The 18,585-nt window shown below is 35.0% G+C and overlaps 1 protein-coding gene across 1 annotated transcript; it reads right to left on the bottom strand.

Moving 5' to 3' along the window:
- Positions 1 to 8,977: 8,977 nt before the first annotated feature.
- LOC123956090 (galectin-3-like) lies at positions 8,978 to 9,847 on the bottom strand. Its single transcript, XM_046028329.1, has one exon. The coding sequence runs from the start codon at positions 9,845 to 9,847 to the stop codon at positions 8,978 to 8,980; it is 870 nt and encodes a 289-aa protein (XP_045884285.1).
- Between the last annotated feature and the right edge of the window lie 8,738 nt (positions 9,848 to 18,585).

Raw genomic sequence — 18,585 nt, 5'->3', positions numbered from 1 at the left:
TTTCTAAATATGTACTTGGGTACTGTTCAATGCCATACTGAACATGGAATTGCAGATGTCTCTTTTGAGATCCTGTTTTCAATTCTTTTGGATAAATACCCAGAAGTAGGACTGCTAGATAATATGGTAATTTTACTTTTAATTTTTTAGGAATGTCCACCAACAGTGCAAAGGGGTCCAATTTGTTCACATCCTTACAAACAATTATTTTCTGTCCTTTAATTAATAGTATTGTTGCAAGTTTAATTTCTTAGTTTTGATAGATTAACACAGGCATAGCTAGGTGAAGGACATACAGGAACTCTCTACTATTCTTATGCAACTCTTTTGTAAGTCTAAAATTATTTTTTAAATAACTATTAAAGCTGCTGACTTTGGGGAAAAGAACAGATATACTCTAAATATCTTGGCTCTGTGCTCTCTAGATTGTTTCATTTAAACTTTACAATGGGATCCTTAATATTATTTTAAAGAAATTTAGCCCTAAATATAAGAGTAGAAATTATTTTTAGGGTTTTTCCCCCCTAATGATTGTATTTTTGTAACATTTCAGAAAAGTAGCTGATCTTGTCAGGAAGAGATAAGAACTGAGCCACTGATGAAACTTAAGCTTTTTTCTTCCAGTTTCTCTCCTGCTTCCTTATAAGTCTATGTAAACTAACAAAATCCCACAGGATGCAAGGAAATCGATACTGGCTTCAATGATTGGGGCCAAATGGAAAAGAGATGACCCATAGCTAATCGTGAGTGGGTCCTAGTGATTTTTCTGTCCTATCATTTATAAGGTATTTAATTTCCTGGTCAAGCTTATAATGTCAGTCAGCTCAGCTTATGAAATCTGTGTCAGTCTTCATGCACACCACACTTGTTGGGTTCTCACAAATAATAAGGATCATTGAAAAATAATACTAACATTTTTCCTGAGGTGCGATTAGTTTTCAATTTGATTGTACTATTTCTATCTAAGTTAACACCTATGAAATAACACAGGTAACGTCAGAATGATTGGGAGAGTTGGAGCTTCTCAGACAGAATAGTTTATTCTTACATGGCAGTTCCTTTTGTCACCCTGGCATTTTCAATTACAGAAGATTTGGCTGTGAGAGAGGAAAGTTTGAATCTGATCTGGCTCTGACTTTCTTAATAATGTGCTTAAAAGTGACATGAAACTTTCTAAGTTTGAAGACATAACCATTAAAAAAAACCCAATAAAATAGCTTTTTTCTTCCTCACTGAGTGCTTTAAACTTCCCTGTGGTGGGAAAATGGTGTGTTTAAAGAAAACACACACACACACACACACACACACACACACACAAACAATAATCCCTTCATTATTGAAAATGCATCAGTTTCCCAGGGCTTCATTGTCAGTTCCCACTGTTATGTATTGAAAGACAATTCTGTCAGATTTGAGTCTTGTGGTTATCTGGTAGAGATGATACAATTGAAAATGCCATTTTGACAGAGAATAGATAGATCTAATGTTTTCCTATTTAAAGGAAGTCAAGCTAAGCCATCAAGGGTCATTATCAATGCTACTTAATTATAAGTTCAGATAAATTATTACGGTTGTGAATATAACATTATTATTTTTCTCAAAGCAAAGTTATATTTAATCAGGTAAGGAATGCTTAACTGGAATGATGTTTATGGGATTGTTTTACTTTTTGCTAATGAAGGTGCCAAAATATACCCTAAATAATTGTTTGAAAGGGTTGAGATATATGGTACATTAACAGAAAACTTAGTGTTGGCCAATGTATTTAATCTAGCCTAAACCTCTAGGTAGTCTTTTATACTGATTCTGGACTTGCTTATGTGACTTGTTGTGACCAATGGAGTGATAGCTAGCATGATGCAAACAGAAGGGTAAAACATCTTTGCACAATGGAAATTTACCTCCCTTGGAAACTTTCAACTACTACCATGTAAAGAATCTCAAGCTTATATGTATAATTAAAAACATACATGGTTCATTTTTCTGTATTACCCTAGCTAAGCGCCCACGTCCGAAATCCTAGGTGAGTGGATACCTGAGCCATCCCAGTCAAAACCGGAAGGAGAGGTGCCCAACTTAGCTCTGTTCAAGTAGTTAACCCTCTTAATTATAAGCTAGACAAATGCTATTATTTTAAGGCATTAAATTTGGGCTTTTTCTATGCTGCGAAATCAAGTAGATGCAGTATGAAATACTTAGTAATCACTTGCAAAGTCTTCTTCAGAATGATGCATCAGGGACGCCTGGGTGGCTCAGTTGGTTAAGCAGCTGCCTTCGGCTCAGGTCATGATTCCGGGATCCTGGGATCAAGCCCCGCATCAGACTCCCTGCTTAGCAGAGAGCCTGCTTCTCTCTCTCCCTCTGCCTGCTGCTCTGCGTACTTGTGCTCTCTCTCTGTCAAAAAAATAAATAAAAACTTAAAAAAAAAAAAAGAATGATACATCAGTTTGAGGCGTGCAGAAGGTAAATACAGTGTGATTCGCATTGCATTGATTAACATTGCATGGGCAGCACAGTATATAGCCAAACCCTCTGTGCTTGAGTCATGCAAAAGGGAAGTTGTTCAGGCCCTAGGAAAGATAACCAAGAGTGCAAAGGACCCATCTATTGGCCTATGACACAGTGAACTACTGGTGCATTTCATAGATCATGATGCCAACGAGGGCAGTTAATGTTGGTTGTATAGCTTAGCTGGACTATTTTAGACCAATCTCCAATAATTTTAATACATAACAGCATAAAGCAATAACATTAATGAACACATCTCATTTGAATCTTAATTAGAACAAACTGTTTATAAAGACATATTTTTAGCTGATCAGAAAAATATTGAAATAGAATAGGCAGTAATAATATTAATTTTTCTTTTGTTAAGTGTGATACTAATGAAATTGTCATTGTCTAGTAAAGATGTGTAGTGAGGCATTTAATAGTGAAATTATCTGCTGTCTTGAATTTATTTTAAAATACTCTAGCTACCTCACTCTTCCAAAAATAAGGGAAGATAAAATCAGTCCAGCAGAGTGCTGATGATAGTTATAATGGAATTATGGGTACACAGATGCTCATTATGTGATTTTCTTTACTTTTTATGTGTGTTAAAAATGTTCACATTTCAAGAAGCGAAAATAATAAAACATTATGATTTTCTGATTATTTTTCAAAATCCATGGCATTATCAACCTGATGAAGTTTCTATTTTCTCTTTTCTTAGAGGTGGAAACCAGATTCTGATACTTCTTTGAACATATAAGCCCCTAGCATTCTTGAGATATTTTGAAGACTTTATAGCCCAAAAGGGATATGTTATATTTCCTCTTAATGGAGCAGGTGGAAGCTCAACCAATTAACTGGGAGGGGAAAATGATACTAAGGTATTTTTACCTGATGTGTCGAGCAGTTCAAGTCGTTTTTATTTCATCATAAGCTTCTTTTGCTCTTTGAAAGATTTGTCCTTAAAATACTTGATGTCATTTTATAATATTAAATCAGGATTAATAGTTTATCTTTGTATTCTATAGCTCTACATCACAGAATTCATCTAATATCTTTACATGACAACAACGCAATGAAGTGTGAAAGAGAAACTAGCAAACTGAAACAATTTTGATGAGAAAACTCTAAGAAATATATTTTTAAGTGAAGTGATAGAATCTGTTAGTCCTCATTCACTTACCAGGACTAAGTAACATACTACATGGAAGGAACAAATATGGATTCCAAAAATTTGAGAGTCTGTAAAATAGGAAAAGTCACAGAAATCATATTTTGGTCTATTGTGTAACAGATATTAAACCGTGAACATGGCACATGGACATGCAAAACAGAGGGACTAGTTTTGGTAGGTTTTTTGTTGTTGTTTTAGTACTTAATGAAATTTTATCAGAGTACCTGCAATGTAAAGCTTATAAAGTCCTTGTAAACAATGTGAGAATTGGGAAGTCAATAATGAATATTAAAAGGGAAGTGATTAGACTATTTTTATATTTTTAAATTATACTTTGGCTGCAGCCAATTTATGATAAAAATGAAATATGACATAACGATAGATATAATGGCAAGGTAATATTAATGAAGGAGGACAAATATTAATGAAAGGAGGACAAAGAAACATGAAGTTGTAAATGCATACAGTTTTTATGTTTAAAACACCTAATAGATTTAACATGTTATAAAAACTTAAAGCATCATAGTCATAAGAATCCTAAAATGATATAAAAGCCATGGGTATTTGATTCATTTAGGTTAAAGATAAATGTCTCCTAATTATGGGGTTAATAATCCTCAACTCTTATAATTACATCAAAAGTTTATAATATATAGTATAACTCTTTGATATTTTTAATATCCATACATTTTGATAAAACTTTTAGAAATATTATATACCATTTACTTATTTCAAAATATAAATATATTAAATTATATAATTAGTGGCTAGAGCATAAAAAAATCTCAAAGCGGGGCGCCTGGGTGGCTCAGTGGGTTAAGCCGCTGCCTTCAGCTCAGGTCATGATCTCAGGGTCCTGGGATCGAGTCCCACATCGGGCTCTCTGCTCAGCGGAGAGCCTGCTTCCCTTCCTCTCTCTCTGCCTGCCTCTCTTGTGATTTCTCTCTGTCAAATAAATAAATAAAATCTTAAAAAAAAAATCTCAAAGCTGATAGCAATAAGCATTCCAAATATAATTAGATTTATTTTTTAATTTTTTAAAGATTTTATTTATTTGTCAGAGACGGGGGAGGGAGAGCACAAGCAGGGGAGTGGCAGGTGGAGGGGAAGTAGGCTGACCACTGAGTAAGGAGTCTGATGCAAGGTTTCATCCTAGGCCCTGGGATCATGACCTGAGCCAAAAGCAGACACTTAACTCACTGAGCCACCCAGGCATTCATAATATAATTAGATATAATCTGCAAAAATTATTGTTTTGAAAATGTGTGGTCAGAATATTAGTTAACTTTCAAGTCCTCAGAGTTGAGAAAAATAGTCAAATATTTTGGAAATTTCAGATTAACTCATTTTTATGATTTGCCAAATATTTTTAGAAACATATTCAAAAATCATCTTTTAAAAATCACTATTCTATACATTTTTGAATAGTAACATTGTGATTTTCATCAATTAAATAATCTAATAATACAAAATTCTTATGCAGTATTCCAAATTCACATAAAGTGATGAACTCTTGTTTCAGCATCAGGCCCCTCAGTGATAGAAGCTTGTAGCCACTAGACCTTATTGAGAGAACAGGTGAGGAATTCACTGCATAACACACCCTAAGAAGAATATCTGTAATATGAGTAATGCAATATTAGCAGATAGGAACTATGAAAACTGGAGTCATATCAGATGTTAAATTCAGCTGCCAATCAGGACAAAGAAGGAATATATGATTCAGAATTCATGGCAACAGAGAAATAAAGGTGTTTTAAAATATGCTCTTTCATAAAAAAAAATAAAGAACACTTACAAAATATTGAAAAAAAAAAATCAACCTTTTCTTAACTATGGAATTAACCAGAGACCTGCAACAGTGGGACAAGCATTTATTCGGGAAGAATGGCTGAACTCTATAAGAATAGCATAATTTGTGACATTTCCCCTGCCTTATTGCCTTGCTTCTCTTCATTCTTCCACCATTGCCTTCACATCCACCTGCCTCAAACCAGATGCTGTAAAAATCACCTGTTGGAGGGAGATAACTGAGTTTGTAGTTTCCTAAAAGCCCCATGCCAAGAATTTTCTCTATTGAACATGTCTGGAAACTTCCTAGAAAACATCCATTTATAGGGCTTGTCTTCATTTGACTTTGATGTAAGAATGTTAGGGTTCAAATCTGATGGCCAAGAAAGAATTCTTGAGATGTCTTTGGTGCAAAAAGTTGATTTTATTAAAACATGGGGATAGGACGCATGGCCGAAAGAACTGCACTGGGGTCATGAGAAGTGGCCCATTATATACTTTCAAGTTGGGAGGGGGTTTAGGGATAGCTAAGTCTCTAAGGAATCTTGGAAGCAAGGTTTCCAGGAACTTGAGGGGGCTAGCTATTGTTGGGAAAAGGTAATTTATTACCATCTAATAAAACCTTAGTCATGAGACCCTTCAGATGTATATCAGTGGGCCATATGCTTGGGGGATGATTACCATTATGTATTTTGGGGGGTTTAGAGATGAAGTTTCCAACGGAATTTTTATACATTAAAGTAGACTTACAGGATTGGAGAGGAGGGCTGGTCTAGCTAGGATTGCCTTTTGCCCTTAACAAAGTATTAACACCAAGGCAATTGAATCCCTAGAGGAATGTCACTCTGCCCATTTCAAGGACTTGTCAGAGGGCTATAGGTAATAAGGAAATTTAATAATTTTTCTTCTGCTTTGTTTCCCATATCAACCTCACTCAGAACAATTTCAGTGAGAAAAGTCCTATACCCATGGTTTTGATTAAAAACATATGTGCAGGGGGTGCCTGGGTGGCTCAGTGAATTAAAGCCTCTGCTGTTGGCTCAGGTCATGATCTCAGGGTCCTGGGATCGAGCCCCACATTGGGCTCTCTGCTCAGCCGGGAACCTACTTCCCTCTCCCTCTCTGCCTGCCTCTCTGCCTACTTGTGATCTCTCTCTCTATCTCTATCTCTCTCTGTGTCAAATAAATAAAATCTTAAAAAAAAAAACCCACATGTACAGAAATGTGAATATGACAAAGAAGGAAATGAGTAGGGCCTGATTTTTACCCATGGCCGATTATCTGTAAAAACAGGAAGTGAAAACTAAGACAGGTTGCTAAACTGCCATAAAGTTAAGGTATGCCTCAAAGTGCAAACACGGCCACTGTAAAAATGTGTGAGACTTATTGATTCAAGGCACTTAAGAAAGTCTCAGTGTAATAATTAGTTGCCCATTAAGTTAACAACAAAGCAATACGTGTGACCCCAATTTTTGATATGTTAGCAAACTCTTACATATTATGGGCTGGGCTTTTGGGCATGACTTTGTAATGTATGGTGGTAGCAGGAAATGATCAAGTGCCAGGATTTGTCTGATTTATTTTATAAAGAATTTTCAATAAAATAATTGAGAATGTCTAAAAAATGATGGATTCTTATTTTCAGTTGCTTTAATGGATTTTATTTACTATTTTTTTCTTCATACAAAATATTTTGAACTTAAAATTCATTTGCTTTGTGTAATTTGTAGTAAACTTTTTTTTTTCAAATATATTTGTAAGAATTAGCTATTTACCTATGCAGACCTGACTGGAAATGAAAAACATATGTATACTTTTGAGTTTTCTCTATAGATTATCACGTTATCTGCAAATAATGAAAATTTTACTTCTTTGCTGATTTGGATGCTTTTATTTCTTTTTGTTGTCTGATTGCTGTGGCCAGGACTTCTAGTACTATGTTAGATAACAATTGTGAGAGTGGACAACCCTGTCTTGTTCCTAACTGTGGAGGAAAAGCTCTCAGTTTTTCCCCATTGAGGATGATACTGGCTGTGGGTTTTTCATGTATGGCCCTTATTATGGTGATGTATGATTCCTCTAAACTTACTTTGTTTGGGGTTTTTATCATGAATGGATGTTGTACTTTCTCAGAAGCTTTTTCTTCATCTATTGAAATGATAATATGGTTCTTATCCTTTCTTTTATTAATGTGGTTTATCTCATTGGTTGATTTGTGAATATTGAACCACACTTGCAATCCAGGAATAACTCCCACTCAGTCATGGGGAATAACTTTTTGAATGTATTGTTGGATTGAATTTGGTAGTATTTTATTGAGAATTTTTGCATCCATGTTCACCAAGGATATTCTCCTATAAATCTCTCTCTCTCTCTTTTTTTATTTTTATTTTTTATTGTCTATCTAGTTTTGGTATCAGGATAAATCTGGCCTCATAGAATTGATTTGGACCTTCCTTCCTTTTCTATTTTTTGGAATAATTTGAGACAAATAGGTAATAACTCTTCTTGAAATGTTTGGTAGGATTTACCTGTGAGGGCATCTGGTCCTGGAATTTTATTTGTTGGAATTTTCTGATTACTGATTCAGTTGCATTGCTGTTCATTGGTTTGTTCAAGTTTTCTATTTCTTTTTGTTTCAGTTTTGGTAGTTTATATGTCTAGGAATTTATCCATGTTTTCCAGGTTGTCCAATTTGTTGGCATATAGTTTTTCATATTCTTATACAGTTATTTTTATATCTATGGTGTTGGATGTTATTTCTCCTCTCTCATTTGTGATTTTCTTTACTTGGGTCATTTTTTAAAATTTTTGACAAATCTGGCTAAAGCTTTATCAATTTTATTAAGTTTTTCAAAAAAACAGCTACTGGTATCATTGATTTGTTCTACTTTTTTGTTTGTTTGTTAGTTTCTATATCATTTATTTCTGCTCTAATCTTTATTTTCTTCCTTCTGCTGGTTTGGGTTTTGTTTGTCGCTCTTTTTAAACTCCTTTAGATGTAGGGTTAGATTGTTTACTTGAGATTTTTCTTGCTTCTTGAGGTAGACCTGTACTGTTATACACTTACCTCTTATGAATGATTTTCTGCATCCCAAAAGTTCTGGACCATTGTGTTTTCATTTTCATTTGTTTCCAGGTATTTTTTTTAAATTTTTCTTTGATTTCCTTGTTTTGCCATTCATTATTTAGTAGCACATTGTTTAACCTCCATGTATTTGTGGTCTTCCAAATTCTTTCATGTGATTGACTTCTAGTTTCATAGCATTGTGGTCAGAATGAATGCATAGTATGATTTCAATCTTTTTAAATTTGTTGATGTCTGTAATGTGACCTAATGTGTAATCTATTCTGCAGAATGTTTCTTTCTTTTTTTTTTTTTTAACTCTTAGAATGTTTATTAAATGGAAGATTTACAAGAAGGATGAATGAATAAAAGTGAAAATTTTCAATCAGGAAGCATGAAGTTTCAATGTGTAAGGGTTTATATTCAATTTCTTCTTTTCAAAATCTTTCCCTTTAAGATTGTATCATAACGTGTGAAGCACTGGTGAGATCTGTGTCACCAGAAATTCCCAGTTTGCTGATTTCCTGGAGATTTTTCATCCGATGATTGTACTGCAACAAGTGAGCATCATTGACCGCAACCTTGAAGTGGTCAGATTCAACCAGCACTTGTATTTTGAATGGTTTACCACTTTCAAATGGGAAAATCGCCTGTCTTTCTTCCTTTCCCCAGATGTTATCCAGCTTTGTATTGCAAACAATGACTCTCTTGTTGTCCTCATTGAAGAGTGGGTTAAAGTGGAAAGCAACGTCATTCCCTCTCTTGAAATCTAAAGCAAATCTGTTTGCATTGGGCTTCATTGTGCCCAGAATTGTGATCAGCATGCGAGGCATGACTCCTCCGGGCAAGGGCAGGTCATAAGGTACAGTCAGTGGTCCAGCAGGGATGCCAAAGGCGCCAGCAGCGGGCTGGGCTCCAGGAGCACTTGGCTGTCCAGGAGGCGGGTAGGCCCCGGGCCCACTCGGTTGCCCAGGGTGGGCTCCTGATGCGGGTGGTCCAGGATAAGCAGGAGCTGTTGGGCCAGGGTACGCTCCTTGAGGTGCCTGTCCAGGATAGCCGCCAGGAGGGGCCTGTCCAGGATAGGCTCCTGGAGGGGCCTGTCCAGGGTAGCCGCCAGGAGGGGCCTGTCCAGGGTAGCCGCCAGGCGGGGCCTGTCCAGGATAACTGCCAGGAGGAGCTTGTCCAGGGTAGGCACCAGGATAGGAAGCCCCTGGATAGCCCCCTGCTCCAGCAGGCTGGTTTCCCCATTGACCAGGCCATCCTTGAGGGTTTGGGTTTCCAGACCCAGATAAAGCATCAGTAAGTGAAAAACTGTCTGCCATTTTCCCGACACCTCGGCTCTCGCTCGCTTGCTGCAGGGGCGGTTTCTGGTGAGGTGCTGCGATCCCTGCAGAATGTTTCTGCAGAATGTATTCTGCTGTTTCAGGGTGGAATGTTCTGAATTTATCTATTAAGTCCATCTTGTCCAGTGTGTCATTAAAAATGATTGTTTCCTTGTTTATTTTCAATTTAGATGATCTGCCCATTGATGTAAGTGGGCTGTTAATGTCTGTCTCCTACTATTATCGTGTTACTATCAATTAGTTCCTTTATGTTTGTTATTGTTTTATATATTTGGGTGCTTCCCTGTTGGGTGCATGAATATTTATCATTGCTTTATTTTCTTGTTGGATTGTCCTCTTTATGATTATATAATACCTTTCTTTGTCTCTTTGTATAGTCTTTGTTTGAAAGTCTACTCTATCCATATAAGTATTGTTACTTTGGCTTTCTTATGACATCCATTTGCATGATAAATATTTCTCCAATCCCTCACTTTTTTAAAAAAAGGATTTTATTTATTTATTTGACAGAGAGAGAAAGCACAAGCAGGGGGAGTGGTGGGCAGAAGGAGAGGGAGAAGCAGGCTCCTTGCTGAGCAGGGAGGTGGATAAAGGACAACCTCCTCACTTCTCATTGGCAATTATCTTTAGGTCTAAAATGAGTCTCTTGTAGATAGCATATATATGGGTCTTTTACATATATATATCTCCATTCTGACACCCTGTATCTTTTGATTAGAGAGTTTAGTCCATTTACATTCAAAGTACTTATTGCCAAATATGTATATTTTGCCATTTTATTACCTGCTTTGTTTTGTTTCTGGAGATTTTCTCTGATCCTTTTTTGTCTTTATCATTTTTAGTGTCTCCTTTGTACTCAAAGAGTCCCCTTTAATATTTCTTGCAGTGCTGGTTTAGTTGTCATGAACTCCTTTAGTTTTTGTCTGAGAAACTCTTTGCAACTCCTTCTATTCTGAATGATAGCCTTGTTGGATGGAGTATTCTTTGTTGCAGATTCTTTCCATTCAGAGCTTTAAATATATCATGCCACTCTCTTCTGGCTTGCCAAGTTTCTGTTGAGAAATCTCCAGCTGACTTTTTGGGTTTTCCCTTGTAAGTTAAGGACTATTTTTGTCTTGCTGCTTTTTAAAATTTTTGTCCTTTATTTTGCAAATTTAATATCTTGGTTGTTTGCCTTCTTTTGTTGATTTTTATGGGAGTTCTCCATGCCTTCCGTATATGGATGCCCATTTTCCTTTCCCACATTAGGGAAGCTTTTGCTATTTTTTTTTGAAATAAATGTTCTACCCCCTTTTCTCTCTTTCTTCTTCTGGGACTCCTATAATTCAAATGTTAATGTGTGTGATGAAATAATTGAGTTCCCTAATTCTTTTTTTTATTTTTTAAAGATTTATTTATTTGACAGAGAGAGAGATCACGAGTAAGCAGAGAGGCAGGCACAGAGAGAGGAGGAAGCAGGCTCCCCGCTGAGCAGAGAGCCCGATGTGGGGCTTGATCCCAGGACCCTGAGATCATGACCTGAGCTGAAGGCAGAGGCCTAACCCACTGAGCCACCCAGGTGCCCCAGTTCCCTAATTCTATTCTTGTGTTGCATAATTCTTTATTCTCTCTTTTGTTCAGCTTCATTTTTTTTTCTATTATTTGTCTTCTAGGTCATTAACTCATTCCTCTGCTTTTCCAGCCTGTTGTTCATTGCATCAAGCCTGTTTCTAATCTCATTTATTGCATTCTTCATCTGTGAATTCTTCATCTTTTGTATCTGGGATATATATATCAGCCTTCCTGATGTATACTATTTTTTCCTCAAGCTCAGTGTGTATCCTTATGATTGTTGCTTTAAATTCTCCATCAGACATATTACTTATATCTGCTTTGCTTAGATCTCTGGCTTGCCCTTATGTTGTCCTTTCATTTGCAATAAGTTCCCCCTTCTTGGCCTTTTGTCAAAGTATCTGCCTCCTTCTTTGTGTTAGAAAAGACAGTTATGTATCTTGCTTCTGAGTGTAATGGCCTTATGAGGAAGAGGTCATGTAATGCCTATGGCCTCGTGCTCCAGGGAGTGTCTCTGGTATGTGTGGAACATACTGTTGTGTTTTCACTGCTCTGTCATTCAGGCTTGTTGTCTTCAGAAGTTCTCCTTGCCTTCTGTGGGCAGTGTTTGGTCCTTGGCCTGAATCTTGAATTTCTAACTATGTGTGCTCTGATCTGCTTGTGAAATAAGACCTGACACTCATTCCACCAGAACTGGGATCCTTTAGAACTCTCTGGTCAGAAGACATGGTGTGGGAAAGGATTTGTGCTGGTCTTCTGGGGAATGGGCCCACCATGCTGGACTGAGGCAAGTTTAACTAAGAAGGGTAGTCCTGCCTGCCAGAGCATAATGGGGTGAAGCTTGGTGTAAGCAAGTTAGGTAGCCAATGTCTGCACTAACTCCTTCCCTCAGGTGGCTTATTGGTTGTAAGAACTCATGAAATTCAGCCCCTTTCATTTTCCAAGTCAATGTCTTTGGGGAAACGTTTTCCTTGTTCATCTCCCTGTGTGCTCCTCTCTCTTGCACTTCTCTGTGACTGTGGCTCCTTCCCTCACAGCAGTGGGGATCTGTTTCTCCCCTAAACCATGCTTCCATACTTTCCTACTTTATTCAGTGTAACCTCTTCTCTCCCTTTAGCTGTGAAGTTTGTTCTGTCAGACGATTTGATCGCTACCTACTTGTGTTTGTGGGACAAAATGAGCCTATGGTCCTCCTACTCCACTTCTATCTTTCTTTCTCCTCTGAACATATTATTAAAGTATAACATATCATTAGCATGCTTTGAGAGTGAAAAGAAAGCAGTTGGCAATTAGAATTATAATTTCAAAGAGAAAATAAAAATTCTAGAATTATTTTATCTTCTATGAAAAATAATGGTTTTTGGATTCACCAATAATATCACATCTGAATATCATAAGAAGCTAAAATTCATATCTAGATAATGAAGTTTTATTATCATTTTTGAAGTAAATCTAGATATTCTCAAGAATAAAAGACATACAGATTTCAGTGTTAAATATCCATTAAAATACATTTAATACACTTTTCTGTAGACATAGTTTTGATTCATTTAATCATGATATGCATTTTTCTGTACAGAAACTTTCCTCCACTTTACATATTGCACTATTTCCCACTATTATGCTTCTAATTAAAATGATGATGTTTCATTAATTATAACCTCAATATTATTAAATATTAAAGCAACTCAGTGAAGGTACTCATTATTCATGGGAAAATCCAACTTACTTTTAACATCAAAATCATACTATTTCTAAATCTGGAAAATAAAGGACTTCTAATCAAGGACATTAAAGATATATTGATCCTTTACACATTTTCAAATGTCCTGTGCTCCTTTATATGTTTCCCTTTAAGTATTTTAACATGCTACACATTTTAAAAGTGAAAAAAAAATTCTGATTGGCAAAAAAAATTCTCATCTTTGGGAATAGATAAATAATAGAAAAACAAAGAGATGATCCAATATAGTTTTAGACTTCCAGTGGAATATATACTTTGGCTGAAAATGTCACCAACTGAATTGCCAAAAATTATAGTCATAGTTGTAGTAATGCAAAAAGACTAAAGAAATGTGTAGTGAGACAGTTATGAAGTCTTCTGTGAGGGACAAAGAGGGCATATCACAATGACACATCAAAAAGTGAATTTCAGCATATAACTTCATTTGTTGCCAGCTTATTCTTGTCATATCACAGCTACCAACCACCATTGCTCACTGAACCCTTCTCTATTTGATGATATAACTATTTTTATCAATCTACTCTTGGAAAGAATCCTCGTTTAACTCTTCTTCACTTGCTAACTCCTTTTCCACCATTATTCTTTAGTCTGAACACTTCTGAAGAAAAATGAACTGTGTTAGAAGGGAATATCTCATTTCTGGCACATGTGGAGGGTGAATTACTTTGAAATAAGGTGCTGTTCTTTTCTCCTTTCTTTGTCAATGGTCTTGTGCATTTTGTACTGTAAATATCAGTTCCTATATGTTATTTCTTGTATTTTTAAATTTTTTCCATTTTATTGAAACTTTTTATTTTGCAATGACTTTATGTCTAATATCTTCAAAGTAATAAAATCATTGAAATCAGAGTTGTTTTTCTCAATCTGTAAAAGAAATATGTGTTTATGAAAACTAATAAAATAATAACTGAGGGTTTTTCATGGTTAATTTTAAATATGCTAAAGTTTTTGGAACAAAGAAATTCAGATGAAAGGGAAAGTTCACACTTTTTTTGAAAAATAAAGGGTGTCATTTTTCTTTAAGTAGAAAAATAGTAAGTTGTACTTAAAACCTGTTTGAAGTTTTAAATTTTCCTTAAATTGATACAGTAAGATTTAGTTTCATTAATGTTTCAAAAATAACACTCAGATGTAACCAAATAATTGCAATTTCTTTTTGTTATACAGTTGAGTTACTTTTCTTTATAAGTTCCCAATTTTTAAAAGATTTATATATGTATTTGAGAGAGAGAGAGCAAGCAAAGGGGACAGAATCTCAAGAAGACTCCCCCACTGAGGGTGGAACTTGATGCAGTGCTTGATTTCATGACCCTGAGATCATGACCTATGCTGAAACCAAGAGTTGGACAGTCAATGGACTGAGGCACCCAGATGCCCCTAAGCTCACATTTAGCATATGGTTAAATCAACATAAGGATGAATATCTAGTCTTTCAGGTTTTCTGGCTCCCTCTGATCTTTATTTTTCTAACATGGCATCTGGAAATTAGGAGGGATATACATTGTGTGATGGTGTTGCAGAAGAGGACCCTGGGATATATCTACAAGTGCCTGTATTATGTTTTAAGTCCTTTAGGATATTCTTTCTTTGCTTTGTTGTTGACTGCCCAGTTCTTAGTAGGGAGGATCACACATGCTGCATTGATATGGTCCCATCTGAGTTCTCAGTGGCTCTGTGTCTGTGCTGAGCTAGCTTCATGGATGTGTGTAGTCACACAAGGCCCAATTCACAAGGGTGGTACTTTACATTTAATGCTCTGCTGGAACCAACTTGAAATGCTTTTAAAAATTTTTAAAGAAGCATCATATTTTAATTTTGTACTTAGCCCCATGAATATGTTCCCTGTTCTGTGTATGAGTTTGTGTTCTAGCAGTGACTTGTTTTTCAGATAGAGCAAGTTGTTCTTGAGTTCCCAGTCGCAGAACACTTCAGGTTCTCCCTCAAACAGCCTACTCCTAACACACTGGTAGCACCTTAAGGAGTCTTCACAAGGAGAATGGTCTCTCTGGGAACTTTTCAAGCCACAAGAGAATTGAGTGTGGTTCAGAAGGGCCTGCTTGAGCAGTCTCCCTAGTTATATGTACCTGTCAGTGATCCTAAGTGTTCTCTTCAATCTCTTCTGAGTTTTCCATTTTGATATTTCAGTGAATGTGCAGGATTCTAGTCTGGCAATTAGTTCCTCTCCCTTTTTTTCTTCTGTCCATAATTCTGCAATTCTGAAAGAATAGGTTTTCTATATCTTCTGTATTATTTTTATTTTTTGTCCACTTCTGTGTAGAATCTACACTCTGATTTAATTGACTCTGCATTCCTCTTAGTATACAGGAACTAATTGAATTTGAATATGATTATTCTCCATAAAAGGGGAAATTTTCAGAATATGAAATTTGCTTAAAATTAATACATTAGTGGTGAAAGGGTGAGTACTAACATTTCCAATCTCTGTATATTCATACTTCAACCATCCAAAAGCAACCACCTTCTCTCTCCATGCATCCATCCATGTAAACAATTGCTAGAGTAAGCTGGAGAGATTATTTTAACTGAAATGCACAAGACAAGAAAATGATATTTATGTTACTCTGTAGTGTGGTTGTTTTATGTAGTGAACTAATAAGCATGTTTTGAAACCTTAAGAATAAAGTCATTAAAATATTTAATTTTTAGAATTCAAATCTAGAGTACTAAGGGCTTACATTTCAGGCTTAAGACAAAGATTACGTTGCTTGATGATATAACATTATCTTACAAAAATACTGTCTTTTGTATATATAATAAATATATTTATAAGTATGAATTTGTAAAAATAAACTTGTAAGTACATATTTATAAGTATAAATATATTTATTAATATAAATTCTCATGCACAGTTTCCTTCTCCTTTTGTACTTTAAGAAGTGACAACAAGGGGCACCTGGGTGGCTCAGTGGGTTAAGCCTCTGCCTTTGGCTCAGGTCATGGTCCCAGGTCTTGGGATCGAGCCCCATATCATGCTCTCTGCTCAGCAGGGAGCCTCCTTTACGCCCCCCCCGCCCCTGCCTGCCTCTCTGCCTGCTTGTAATCTCTGTCAAATAAATAAATAAAATCTTTTAAAAAAATTAAAAAAAATAAGTGACTACAAAATAAAATTGTTTTAATATTGTACTTCTAATTGTCTTCAATTCCTAGTAGTCAATTTGCTATATGCTTTTTATGAACCATTAGCCTCCTCACATTTTACAAATGTTCTATTGAAATGTGTTAGGTCAATTGAAAAATGTAAATGGTAATGACAGACCTACCAGGTGTATCAGGATTAGAGCAAATAAAAGTCACAAATTAACAACAAAATGGTTTATCCAATTACAATTTCATACTACACAACTCTTCCAAATTTTTCACATTCAAGTTACTCGGTAGAAATACTTTATTTTTCAACTTGCCAGAATTGATTTCATAAGCATAATTCTTTAATTAGAGAAAAATTATTCATTTGCTTATCTTTAAGATTTTATTATGTTCTTTTAAAAGCTTTGCTAATACTCTGTTATGTATTATATTATGTATCGATATATATCTCCCCTCAGTAAAATAAGGTAGAAATTAAAATAAATGAATAAGTTTGATAGTCAAGTTGTAGGATTAAATCTACTGGAAAAATAAGTCAAACAAGTGTTGTTTATGTAAGAATGAACACTGATGAATCAGAAAGATAAAAAGCAAAAAAAACCCAATGACTGAATATGAAGAGGAAGGATATTAAGTTAAAATGTCTTTCTAGAACAAATATACATCTAACTACATAGTGCTTATAAATATAACATTATATTTATCATAATCAAGTAAATAAATTCACCTAAACTTACTGAGCTCATAAGTATAATCAAATGTGATTTCCTCTATTATTGTAAAAATGCCATTAATTTATACATACCTTCATAGCACCAAGATATTTTGACTTTTTACTACTGACAGAACTGAATACTTTTCTTCCTCACTGCACTACTATGTCTTGCAAAAATAAGTTAGAAAAGCTAATACCAGACTACAAAGGTGTTGTTTTTGTTTTTCTTTTTAATTTTTACAGTAGTCCTATTTTTTCTATTCCAAGAATCTGAAATTAATATCAATACTACAACTAATAGTTATCTTCTTATCATACATTTTAATGTGTTTATAAATATCACAAAGATTCATGTGAACCACTTTAAGTTCCCTTTTGTCTTCTCTTGTCTTGAATGTTTGTTGTTATTTTCCTTAAATAATTTTCTCTTTCCTACAGGTTATAGAAACCCTACTGTTTGAACTGTTAGATATCTGAACTTGTCTTTTTTGTTCGTCTCCAAAGAGGAGGCATATAATTCTTAGCTCGCAATCAATTTTCCTGCAAATATCTGTATATAATTTTGAAATGTCTACTAGTTTCTAGTGTTGAAGATAAAAAGGCCAAAACTTATTAGTCAGTCTTTTCTAGATAAGATTCTTAAAAATACATTATTGTTTGGGATTTTCTATTTCTTACTTAGATTCATAAATGTCACCAAAGTTCATCTGGACATATATCTTTTCTATATAAAATGCCAAGAACTCACGCTACATTTCAATTTTAACACTCCAATATTTATTTCATTAAGAGATATTTTTCTGTTAGTTATTAGGATGTATTAGTCCAACATTTGTTTCATCATTCTAACATTCTTACTTCTCAGTAAGTCTCTAGGATCTTTGTTTCAAAGCATCTCTTTTCAGTTTTGGATTCTATTTCTTTATATCCTTGCTTTGTTGTGAAACATTTTATTTGTTTGATATCCATAGGGTTAATTCATTTCTAAGAAATGACTTTTCATTCATTTCTTATATTTAAAGTTTTAAGTATGACATTGTTTTATTTTTAGTTTCATAAAGTTGTTTTGGCTTGAAATCGTTTTCTCTCCTATTTAACATAATTTTCCAGGTTCTTCTTTAGCTCTACTGAGGATTCTGATTATCAAAGTTCCAATCTCACAGAGACACTATCCTGACCACCTTATCTATAAAAGTACTCCATCTCTCTTGCAGTCATGTTGAGAACGATTTCTAATATTTACTTTTATTAGTAACATTTATATATATATTTCTTACCATATTAAATATTTATTGGTTTGCTTTTTTTCCACTCCCCTAACAAAATATAAGCTAACTACAGCAGGGGGTTTCTCTAGTCATGTTGCAGAAAAATATCCATTTAGGAAATGAATAAGCACCTTGAAATTTCTAATTATTTTTGAAATTGTAATTATTTTGCTCCTTATTTATTTCTCCAAAACAAGTGCAGGAAAAGGAAATCTTGTCCATACAGAAAGGATAAGTTTTATTTCACTCAAAAAGAAAGTCTTCTGGTGTAAGTGTTTCATAAATTAGCCTCCCAAACATACTCATAAAGCCATAGGCAGCATCACCCTCC

The sequence above is a fragment of the Meles meles genome, chromosome 14, assembly GCF_922984935.1.
Source record: "Meles meles chromosome 14, mMelMel3.1 paternal haplotype, whole genome shotgun sequence".
In the NCBI taxonomy this organism is placed as follows: domain Eukaryota; kingdom Metazoa; phylum Chordata; class Mammalia; order Carnivora; family Mustelidae; genus Meles; species Meles meles.
This window is presented reverse-complemented; position numbering and strand designations above follow the sequence as displayed.